This window comes from Pyricularia pennisetigena (assembly GCF_004337985.1).
Source record: "Pyricularia pennisetigena strain Br36 chromosome 4 map unlocalized Pyricularia_pennisetigena_Br36_Scf_6, whole genome shotgun sequence".
In the NCBI taxonomy this organism is placed as follows: Eukaryota; Fungi; Ascomycota; class Sordariomycetes; order Magnaporthales; family Pyriculariaceae; genus Pyricularia; species Pyricularia pennisetigena.
In genome coordinates this window covers 166,798-178,082 of record NW_021940918.1, presented here as the reverse complement: position 1 = coordinate 178,082, position 11,285 = coordinate 166,798, and the positions used below count along the sequence as shown (strand labels likewise).

Here is an 11,285-nt window from a genome sequence, read left to right as displayed (position 1 = left end):
AAAAAAAAAAAAAAAAAAAAAAAAAAAGTGACACACTAGCAAGGGAAGAAGCAGAGTCCAAACATACCATGTGAACAGTCTAGAGACAAGGAATATCCCTTAAGCGTTGAAGCATAATGCAAAAGATAAATGCGAGCACTGGCGCTTTATATCAAAGCTTGTAATATCTCTCAAGGCAATGATGAGACAAATTTATTGGGTAGTCCCGTACGATTTTGACAGTGACCGGCCCCGTAGTTTGCTCGACTCGCTGAGAACAGGTGGCGAGGGAAAGCCGGCCTCGTGCGGTCCAAGTGGCCCAGCCGCCGATTCCGGGATGGGGATAGGCTCTGCTTCTGCAACAGCATCTCCGTCATCCACGTCAGTCTCGTCGCTCTGGGCATCGGCATAGGGGCCGCTGCCCTCGGTGATGAAGAAAGGGGGTATGGCTCCCACGACCGCAATCGCGGCAAGGAACCACCAGCCCGATATCACATAGCCCCTTTGGATTCCCCAACTGAAGATGGTGCCGGCAGATGCAGGACCGACGGCTCGCCCAAAACCGCTAGTGGTGGTCGCGATCCCGTTCAGTGTGCCGAGGATGCTCAGCGATGAGGCGCTGTTCGTGAGCATGATCGTGAGGCAGGGGAAGCCTATGATGACAGCAAAGCCTTTGAGGAGCATGATGAACATCAGAGCAATGTAACGGCCGTACATTCCGTGCACTAGGCTGGTGTACGGGGTCAGAAAGTAGCAAACTGGAAACATGAGAGCTGTACGTATACAAGGTCAGCCATTTGCCCCTTCTCGATTGATTCGCATCTGTGGTTCAAGCACCACATAAGGAAGACGTACCTGCAGCTCTGTAGCATCTAAGAACACCAAAATGGTTGCAGAGGGGAGGAAACATGACGAATTGAATCAACTTGGTAAAAGGCCAAGTCAGCGTCAACCATCTTGACCACCATACGAGATGAGTTTGGACTTTTCATCAACTTACGCCGCAGACGATGCCGTAAATCATGAAAATTGCACCAATCTTATCTGATGCCAGTCCGAACCCGGACGAGAAGCGGAATGGAAGACTCGCATTCTCAGGCGTTGACTTTTGGTGGGGATGATGCAAGAAGACGGGCAGTAGCTGGTCGAAAGCAACAGAGTGCATGGCGAGAAAGGTGTAGCATATGAGATTCATCACGGTCGAGTATGTGAATATATCACGTATCTTCGCCTTTGGCTCCGGGGCTGTGGGGGGGTTGACTGGCTCAGCAGCGGCCGGCCGGGGTAGGAGGGGCGCCGTTGCTTCTCCATCGACAAACGAGGGACGGTGCTGAGGCCGCTTTCGTGACTTGAAGGGCCGAGTGAGCTTCTCGCCCAGCTTCAGGCCCCAGTCGTCTGTGTCTCGTTTACTTGCCAATGTTTCCTGAGGGATCCGTCAGTCAACACCTCTGTGGCCAAGCCCACTATCATCCTTCTTGATAGCACCAGACTAACCTTGAGGAACAGGGTTCCTGTGATGACCGAGACTAGGAAGAAGAAGCAAGCAATAATGTTTGGAAGAGCAAAGGGATAACGCTTGAAAAATTCAATATGACCAAAAAGACTCGGAAATTGTTCAGCTGGTCTGGCAAAGAAGCCTCCAAATGCGGGCCCGAACACGCTTCCGATCGACCAGACGAGTGGCTGTGCGTCACCAGTTAAAGTTAGCTACCATGCTACCTGCTCAATGTAGTGTCGATAGCCGGTGCGTAGGAATTAGATACACACCATGATAGAGAAAGCCCTTGGCTGATGCTCTTTATCGGTTACCATCTCGGCAACCATGGTCCGGATGATGCCAACGTTTCCGTTGGAAGCCCCTTGGACGGCCCGTATCGTCATGGCCATGGTCAAAGTAGTGGACATTCCCCATATAAGAAAGCATATCATCGTGCTCACTGACATATCAAGACATATTAGCGGGATACTTTACTTTCTTTGCTTCCTTTTAGTGTCCGCTGCCGTTGACAACTCACCTAGACCAAACAATATCGTCGGCTTCCGCCCGACACGGTCTGACAACAGACCCCATGGGACAGCAAAAAGACTTTGGCAGACGCTGAAAGTGGCACCTGTCAAGCCTGCCCATTTTGCGATGCTGTCTTTGTCCACTCCGAAACCGGCAATCATTTCTGGCAAATAAGGGAAGACTGAAGTCAAAGCCAACGGTTCGGCGAACCTGGCCACAGCTGCGAAAAAGCGTATGAGGAGTCAGCACAAATGACACAAAAGCCGTTGTAGGATTTGGTACCTAGAGCCAGGGGCTTTTTTTTTTCTGATAGTGGTCTGCACTCGTTGTGTCCCCATTCCTACGCTCTTGGCGGTCGTCTCAGGCTCCATTGCCTGTCCGTTCAGGCTACTGAGGTCGACTAGCTTCAGCTGAATGAAAAGGCCCATACGCAGGCAAATTCAGTAGGAAGCACGGCAGATATACAGGTTGAAGCTATGAAATGCATACCGATCCTTTGATGCTCTGGATTGGCACCAGGCACAGGACGGAGAGATGACGAGCACTTCAAAACTTCAATCCGGGCAATGAAGGGTTGACAAAGAGGAGAAGGAGTCCCTACCCAGGATTGCCAATTGCTTGACGGGGAGTTTGCTGCGAGGTCTAGAGTCCCCCATTTTGGCGGATCGGAGCGTTTTATAGTGACGACAAGGTCTACCAGGAACCTCCAAAAACACAGACAAACCAAGACGGACAGGTGTGCAGGAAGACACGCGCGCACACACACACACACGAGTCGCAACGTCTATGATACGGTTCCGATAAAAGTCGAAAATGGCCTTGGCTTGCTTGTGATCGTCGCCGGGTGGGCTCTGGACTAACTATGTAGGTAACCGTTGCAAATAACAATGCTCGGGACAGGAGCACAAGGCTTGACGTAAGAGGTTTTACAAGCAATGCCTAAACGTGTGCCAGCAAAGAGATATGGGTTTATGGACCAAGTCAAGGTATGGAAGATAGGTATGATTGATGTCACTGACGCTATCGGTACCTTCAGAGCACCGCGAAATAGGACGAAAAATAACGGGCGAAGGAAGGCAAAGTTGAGAGTCACCAAAACAGAAAGTAGAATAAAAGCGGAAAGGATCCAAGATAGGACGGCATGGCAAGCGAAGTCGAAAAGCGGAGCTAAAAGCCAAGTCTTCTTGTTGGCCGTCCAGGGGTCCTTAAAAGGAAAGAGGCGAGGGAGGAGTCATGCATTGATGGCCGACATGAAGTATGGATACCCCAGAAACCTAGTGTAGGGTCGCTTCCTATTGAGCTGTACTGTAATACTGTTTGTTGCATGTAGGTAAGCCCCAGCGGCGGCTATAGACCGGGTCTGCCCAAGCCACTGCAAGGCGATTTCGCCCACCTACCTACCTTACCAGGTGGTTTGAATTAGTTGGATAGCAACGGAACTCGACTGCGACAAGTGCGATGTCATGTGTGGTCATGGGTTGCTAGACCGAAATTGTTGCCGCGAGCACCGACACCGGACGAAAAAGGTACTAACGATAATTACCCAGCAGGCGAATACACAAAACCGAGATGGAGAGAGATTCTGTGTATCTCTTTTCTCCATGTCTTTGTTGCACTCTACCTCATGGATTGATTTATTTTGCTGTTCGTCTTCTTTTTCTTTTTATATACTTACTCCATATTCTTCAAAAGGGAGTCCCTGCAGCCTCGTGACGCTGGCTGCAGGTCTTATCCACCTGCGGCGGACGATGCGATGACTGACTGGCAAATGTGGCGGTGAAAAAAAAAAAAAAAAAAAAAAAAAAAAAAGTGGTGGTGGTCGAGAGCGGGGTCGATGTGTGGAAGCCTAGGTCGGCTTAGAAAACCGGCGCCGAACCGCCCAAGCCGTCTTCCTTAATTCCGAGCTCCGTTCGAATGGAGCCAATGCGCTAAGCCTGATAAGGATTAGCCTCCACTGCTGGCACAACCGCCTGCAGCCGCTCACAGTGAGTGAGTGCACGCAGCTGAGTTGTCGTCATCGGTCCGTACTCGGAGTCGGCTCTTTACTCTGTTGTACTGTATGTACCTCATCCATACCTTAGCACACTCTTTAGCTACCTACCTACACTTCCTTACTATTCATTCAGTACGTTTAGTTACCTCCTTGGAATACCAAAAAAGTGACTATCGTTTTCAATTACCTATCGCATCAAAGCTGTTGGGCAGTCCGGTAGGTAGGTGATACTGTACTATCATCCATCTGATGGATTGAGGAGCTCAAACGAACCAAACTCCAACGGGCCATCATAGCAATTGTACAGGTCTAGAACTAGACTAGGTCTAGTCTAGGTCGACCTATCATCGCTCCAATCCAAGTGCTATAAATTGTCCTTGGGACGCGTCTGTCTTTCCAAAGATGCCCAACGAGAGGACGCCGCTGATTACCACCCATCCGGTCGGTCCTCAGAGGCAGCGGTACCCCCACAATGTCGCCCGCCGCTTCTGCACCATAGCCTTGTCTTCCACTTTGATATGGGTATTATTCACCTGGATCACAACCGCAATCTTGGGTCGTGGCCCGGCCCATCGACACCATGGCCACCACGATGACTGGTCGTGGCCCGGCCATGAGAGTCGCCGGTTGGATGACGAGGGCCTCCGCAAGGTCCTGACCCAGACCCCGAGCAGTGAGCTCTGCGAGGAGTGGAGTCGTTACTACACCTCTGGACCTCACCTCGCCGGCCAGAACTACTCACAAGCCGAGTGGACCAGGGACAAGTGGAGGTCATGGGGAATCGATTCGAGCATCATTGCTTACGATGTCTATCTGAACCGTCCCGTCGACCATAGGCTGGCCCTACTTGAGAAGGCGGCAGGAGACAAGCATGATGGGGACCAGTCCCTTTCCAAGTCTAGCTGGAAAGTCAAATTCGAGGCTTCTCTCAAAGAAGACATCATCGACGACGACCCGACTACGGCACTCAACAACGCTATCCCAACCTTCCATGGGTACTCGGCCAGCGGCAACGTGACCGCCCAGTTTGTCTACGTCAACTATGGTACCTACCAGGACTTTGAGGATCTCGTCAGAGCGAATGTGACACTCAAGGGCAATATTGCCATTGCCCGCTATGGTGGCATCTTCCGGGGGCTCAAGGTCAAGCGTGCACAAGAGCTTGGCATGGCCGGCATGGTCATATATTCCGACCCTGGGGACGATGGTTCCGCCACTGACGAAAAGGGAGAGAAACAGTATCCCAACGGCCCTGCACGCCAGGCCAGCAGCGTTCAGCGCGGCTCGGCACAATTTTTGAGCCTCGCACCCGGTGACCCAACCACTCCCGGTTATCCCTCTATCCCCGGTGCTCCGCGTCAAGACCCGCACGACGCCATTCCCAGTATCCCCTCCATCCCCATCTCGTATGCCGATGCCATCCCTATTTTAAAGGCACTGAACGGGCACGGTCCCAGCTCTGACGACTTCAACAAGTATTGGACCCGAAACCGTGGTCTACAGTACAAGGGCGTCAAGTACAACGTGGGACCCTCGCCGCCTGGACTGGTCCTGAACTTGTACAACGAGCAGAATTACACCACTACTCCCATTTGGAACGTCATCGGTGTCATCAACGGCACGATTGAAGATGAAGTCGTTGTGGTTGGCAACCACCGGGACGCATGGATAATCGGTGGCGCAGGAGACCCCAACAGTGGCTCTGCCGTCATCAACGAGGTCATTCGTAGCTTCGGCAAAGCCATTGAGAGTGGCTGGAAGCCACTACGAACGATTGTGTTTGCTTCCTGGGACGGCGAGGAGTATTCGTTAATTGGCTCAACCGAATGGGTCGAGCAGTATCTCCCCTGGCTGACCAAGGTGAACGTGGCCTATATCAACACCGATGTCGCAGTGTCCGGGCCGAATTTCAAGGCTTCAGGCGCGCCACTGCTTGACCAGCTAATTTATGACATCACATCACAGGTCCCTAGTCCCAACCAGACGGTCAAGGGCCAAACCGTGAGAGACGTGTGGGATGGCCGTATATCCACCATCGGTAGTGGTAGCGACTTCACTGCATTTCAGGACTTTGCAGGCATTCCCTGCCTCGACATTGGCTTCACAGCCCGCCCGGACGATGCGGTCTATCACTATCACAGCAACTATGATAGTTTCTACTGGATGCAAAACTTTGGCGACCCGGGCTTTGTCTACCACCGCACTATGGCCCAGATTTTGGGCCTTGTGGTTGCCAAACTGGCCGATAAACCTGTCATACAGTTCGGTGTTAAGAACTATGCCGATAAGCTGTTGGGTTACGTCAAGAAGGTTGAGGACAGACTGGACGCTGCCATGGCAGGCATCACCTTGCAGTCCCAGCCGGATCTGAGCGCTGAACAGCATCTATTTGAACTTCGCGCGAGCCACCATGTGGATACCATGCAGCCCAAGGGCACCGCAGAGGGCTTCAAACGCGAACTGGCACGCCTGCGGGAGGCTGCCAAGAAGTTTTCTCAGAGAGCCAAGGCCGCGGATGATCTCGCTGACAAGCTTAGGAAGCGTGTGGAAGACGAGTTGCCCTGGTGGCAATGGCCTGCCAAGATAAAATTGGGGTGGGATGTTCGTAAGCTAAACAACAAGCTAAAAGCCGTCGAAAGACAGTTCTTGTACGCAAAGGGACTGGACGGAAGAAGCTGGTTCAAGGTACGTTTCCCCAAGACTCATTTTGCGTCGCAACTTGCAATCATGCTCTGTGCGATGCGGCTAACGTTGTGTGTTTGTGTAAAATCTCAGTCTGTCATATTTGCTCCAGGATTATGGACTGGCTACGCCGGTGCCGTGTTTCCTGGTCTGCAGGAGAGCATTGATTCGAGGGACTTTGATAATGCTGTTCGCTGGGTGGACATCATCGAGGATTGTATCTACAAGGCCGCCGATGTGTTGATGCTCGAGGATGGCGAGTGACATCGTTGGAGGTGGAAGCGAAATTCACGTCACTGACGCTGTAGGATAATGTACATGAAACGGTTCAGTTTGGCAAAAGCCTTGTTGAATAAGGTTATATGTATCAACATGACAATACTCGATGCAAAAGGTATTATAATGTTTTGTATTGAATCGTGGCTTATTTACTCTTCAACAACCATCCGTCCAATCAAATGTTGTAGATCATCTCGATGTGACGGATACGATTTACCGACAAAGACATGATTGTCTTACGCTTAAAGACGTGAATGATTTGCATTGAAACAAGAAGCAAACAGTCCTAACCAGATCATAATCTAGGGGTATAGAAAAAAAAAATATATATATACAGTACATTGAGAGATAAAAAAGAACCCAACCTTCCAGGGTGTTCGAAAGCAAGAAAAAATCATGAGATGCGTTACAACCGGGAAAGAAAGGAGCATCTTTGCAACCTTGCAGTCTGTCATCTGCCCAGGCCTGTATGGATGAGTAACTTTTTTTTCTCCTCCGTCGGGGAATTCTCATGTCGTGCTTCATACATTAAGTAGAATATTTTATAGGATGCTTGTCGTCAAAAAGTATAAGGCTCAGTCATCGCATGATAATGATGCAGCCAGAAATCTTTTTGGGAGGAGAACAAACGCAGACAACTCCAGAAGAGCAATGTGTAACCAAGAAGATAGAGTGAAAAAAAAAATGAAAAAAAAAATCTGCATGTCGACCAAAACAGAAAGGGGGAAAAAGAGCAGAAAGGAGAGAAAAAAAAAGAGGATAAAATACCCCCATAAAAACTCTATAAAATCGTTATGAAAAGTCATCACCACCACCAGCACCACCCAAGACCAATCTATCAACAGATTGCACCAGCTCCTTGGACTCTCTGGCGATCTCAAAGGCGATCGGTGGTAGGGTCTGCGTCCACATACGCCACTCCCTGCTAGGCGGGCCCATACCGCCATCAGACAGCTCCTGCCCGCGTTCTCCCGCCTCGAGGAGCCGTTCCCTGCATGCTTGAAGATTTTTGAGGTTGGGAAACGCGTTCGGACCACCACTGCTGCGTGAGGTTTCATCTACAATCTTGTCTACCGATTCGGCAATGCGCGAGATCTCGTCCCGAAGTGTGATGATGGCGGCGTCGGATCGGATGGCAGCGACGAGTTCTTGAATATCGGCCACAAGGTAGGCGGTCTGGTCCTCAACAAAGATCTGTAACCCACCCCACTGTCAGTAAGTGTTTGCATATAGTGACCGTCAGTCGTCGAGCAGTGATGTCTTACCTTGAGATCCTCAGCAGCGTTATCCCGCTGAGGGGCCATGCCGCCATAGCCATTCGGACCATATCCGTTGGATGGTGGCGGCGGTAGAGCCTTGCCAGAACTGCCGTTCATATTACCATTGACGTTGCCGTTGCCGTTGCCGTTGCCACCGTTGATACCAAGGCCACCACCCCCAAACCTATCCGTTGCGGTCGACTCCCTGGGCGAGTTGACTGGACTGTAGGCAGAAGAGTCCGCGCTAAGCCTGTTGCCAAAGCCACGGAAGGGCGGCGGAGGAGGTAAATTCTCTTCTGCGGGGAGCTTGGTTGTGGTCAGAGGCGTAGGAGCCTGTGATCGCGGCGAGAAGAATCCAACGCTGTTGTTACCAGGAGTCATCATATCGTCGTCATCGTCATCTTCCAGCTCGCCTGCTGGCGTGGGCCGAATCTTGACCGTCTTGAGGAGTTCCACAATGGCCGCCACGAGATGGGATGCTGCCGCATCGATCAGGCTGACTGGCGAGATCCCTGCCGAGGCAGCAAAGTTCTTTGCAGCGGTGATGAGATTATTTGCTGTGCTAGCGATACGGCCTTTCAGCTTGCGCTGCTCATCACTGCCGTTGCCAGCGTCATCCATGTCCTTAATGATCCGCCGAACGCCGACCACGACAGTCTTCATAGTCTCCATGATCTTATCCGGCTGGTCGCTGCGCGCCCGTTGCAGCAGATCATCGATGGCAACCTGAAACTTTGTGACATGGAAATCCTTAACGAGTCCATTTTCGGTCGTGAAGCCTCGGTCGCGCATGTATTTGGCTGCATCGTCAACCGTCAAAGCCATCGAGGTCGTCTTGAGATTCCGCAGCTGAGTCTTGGCCTTGGTGTAGCGGCTGCGCCATTCTTGCGCCTCGGCCTCGAGCTTCTCGATTGTCCGCTCCATTTCCGTCTGCTTTTCCCACGCAGCACCACTCTGCTGAGATAGTGTCCGCATTTCTCGCAGGAGGTTCTGAGCTTCCTGCTGCACCTCCTCCGTGACCTGCTCTTGCTCCCTGAGCAGCCTGCGAAGATCCTCGTTTTCTCTTTGTAGCTCTGAATTTCCGCCAACACCGCCGCCGGGACCACCGCGGGCACTGTTTTGGCGCAAACCCTCAATCTCCTCCCTTAGTTGACGTGTGTCTGCGGCGTGGTCGTCTCTAATCCTGTCTAGCTCTTGCTTCAGTCGGTCGTTTAAATCCTGCGCATCTGCCAGTTGATTCTCCAGGTCCAAGCGTGCATCATCCCAAGATTTCTTGTCCACATTGGTTCGTGTTGCATTGTCCCTCTCCCTATCTTGGACAGCCTCCAGCTCATCTTCCTTCTTCTTGAGGTCGTTCTCTAACAGGTCTACTTTTGCTTGCAGGTCGCGGACCTGCTTTTCGTAATCGTCAAGCTGTCTTCGGTCGGCCTATTGACGGAAAAGTTAGTCAAATTGCCTAGGTAAATATACCCTCACATTTCTCAAAGCAACAACGTACCTCGGATGTTGCGCTACTGCGTTCGTTATTCATCCTTCTGGCCTGCCCATCCATTCCATAAGCATCTCCGTTCTCGGGACTTGTTGGACTAAGCGGCGAGTCGTCATCCTCTTCCACCATGGTGCTCTTGACCGGCACAATTGTGTTGCTTTGCGACTGCTTTGCCATCGGTCGGTCATATGCCCCGGGTGGTGGCAGCCCAGGGGACGGGGGGATCCCGTACGCCGAGGCGAGGGCAGTGCTACGTACTGAACTGGCCTCCGATGGTCTTCTCGCACGACTTGGATTTCTCGGTGGGTATCCGTTCATTCCATTGACAGGAGTTTGCGACCGACTCGACATGCGCATCGAGGCCGGGCTGTTGACTCTTGGAATGTCGCCGCCGGCGACTCGGGGTATCCTGCGCTCGAGCTCGCAAAAGACATCGGTGGCCAAGTCCCTGAAACGGGGTGCCGGCAGCGACGACAGCTTCTGGCGGGCCTGATTTCGTTTTGGGTGAAAGTTGTCTCGGGGAAGAAGATATTTGGGGGGAGGTTCGGAGTTCTGCGGTGGGAAACGGCGATTGAGCTCGTCGTAGACGTCGGTGCTCAGTTCGAGAAACTGCACCGTGGTCAGGCGCTGCAGTTTGTCGCGGGCCTTGTTCGGAGGTGGAGGCTGGCCGTTCTGAGACGTCGAGCCGAGGAATCTTTTGAGAACATTGTAGTGCTCTGTCAGGACGAGGTCGCTATCTTCGGGAGCCCGAACGCTGCGACCGCTTTCGCTCCTTGCGTAGATGTTGGTGCCCTGGCTGGAGCGGCCTACTGAGGGAGGCGGCGAGGGACCACCGGTGCTCCTCGGGCCCGGAGGAAAGCCGTTCATGGCGCCGATGGAGCCGCCCGATATTGGTGGTGAGAAAGGGTTTCCGCGAGCGTTAGGGTACGGACCATCCTTGTTATCGTCGACGCCGCGAGGAGGTGAGTAGCCGGAATTCCAAGATGGTTCGTTACCGCCTATTGAGACTGGAGACAGCGGTGGTGCATTTCGGGTGGCAGCAGCGTTCATGATCGGGCCCCAGAGGTGTCAGCGAATTTTGTCTCAGCCCAGGGCGGCCTTGGCCTGGTGGCGCTTGGATCCCGCACGCCGCGCACCGAACGCGGCTTAGTTCGCTGGATGGTTTCGGTGTGACGTCTGGACGGTAGTGCAGAATGAAGCAGCTTTGGGTTGATGTGGTGTCTGAGACGGTGTCGGCGTCGGCGTCTGGTTTAGTGTTCGTAAGCGTATGGGAGGCCTTTGTTCTGGCTCGGGTCTGGCCTTCAGGAATTTGACCCCCTTTTTTGATTTGGTTGGGAGTGAAATTGGGTGGTGTTGTTGGTGGGTTCCAGGCGGTGTCGCTGGTGATGTTTTGTCGTTTCTTTTTCAAAGTTGCGGTAGGTTGGTAGCTAGGTAGGGATTCGACCCGACGGGAAGACAAGATCGACCGTCACCCAACCTCTGACATGTAGAGTACGCGAGTAGACAGAGTCGGTGATAAAGGCCGAGGATTGAATCGATGCGACGGACGAATCCGCGACGCTGGGCTGGGCTTGAAACGTTCGAGTTGGTCGGCAG

The 11,285-nt window shown here is 52.4% G+C and overlaps 3 protein-coding genes across 3 annotated transcripts; 1 reads left to right on the top strand and 2 right to left on the bottom strand.

Moving 5' to 3' along the window:
• Positions 1-192: 192 nt before the first annotated feature.
• PpBr36_05619 (uncharacterized protein) lies at positions 193-2,643 on the bottom strand (the record flags this gene model as incomplete). Its single annotated transcript, XM_029892772.1, has 7 exons — positions 193-752; positions 835-904; positions 980-1,402; positions 1,474-1,662; positions 1,747-1,916; positions 1,995-2,207; positions 2,589-2,643. The coding sequence occupies 7 exons, from the start codon at positions 2,641-2,643 to the stop codon at positions 193-195; spliced, it is 1,680 nt and encodes a 559-aa protein (XP_029745802.1).
• Positions 2,644-4,382: 1,739 nt separating this feature from the next.
• Positions 4,383-6,926, top strand: PpBr36_05618 (uncharacterized protein; the record flags this gene model as incomplete). Its single annotated transcript, XM_029892771.1, has 2 exons — positions 4,383-6,665; positions 6,756-6,926. The coding sequence occupies 2 exons, from the start codon at positions 4,383-4,385 to the stop codon at positions 6,924-6,926; spliced, it is 2,454 nt and encodes an 817-aa protein (XP_029745801.1).
• Positions 6,927-7,733: 807 nt separating this feature from the next.
• Positions 7,734-10,739, bottom strand: PpBr36_05617 (uncharacterized protein; the record flags this gene model as incomplete). The annotated part of the gene is made up of 3 exons (XM_029892770.1): positions 7,734-8,135; positions 8,207-9,628; positions 9,699-10,739. 3 exons carry the CDS (start codon positions 10,737-10,739, stop codon positions 7,734-7,736), a joined length of 2,865 nt encoding a protein of 954 aa, XP_029745800.1.
• Positions 10,740-11,285: the final 546 nt, after the last annotated feature.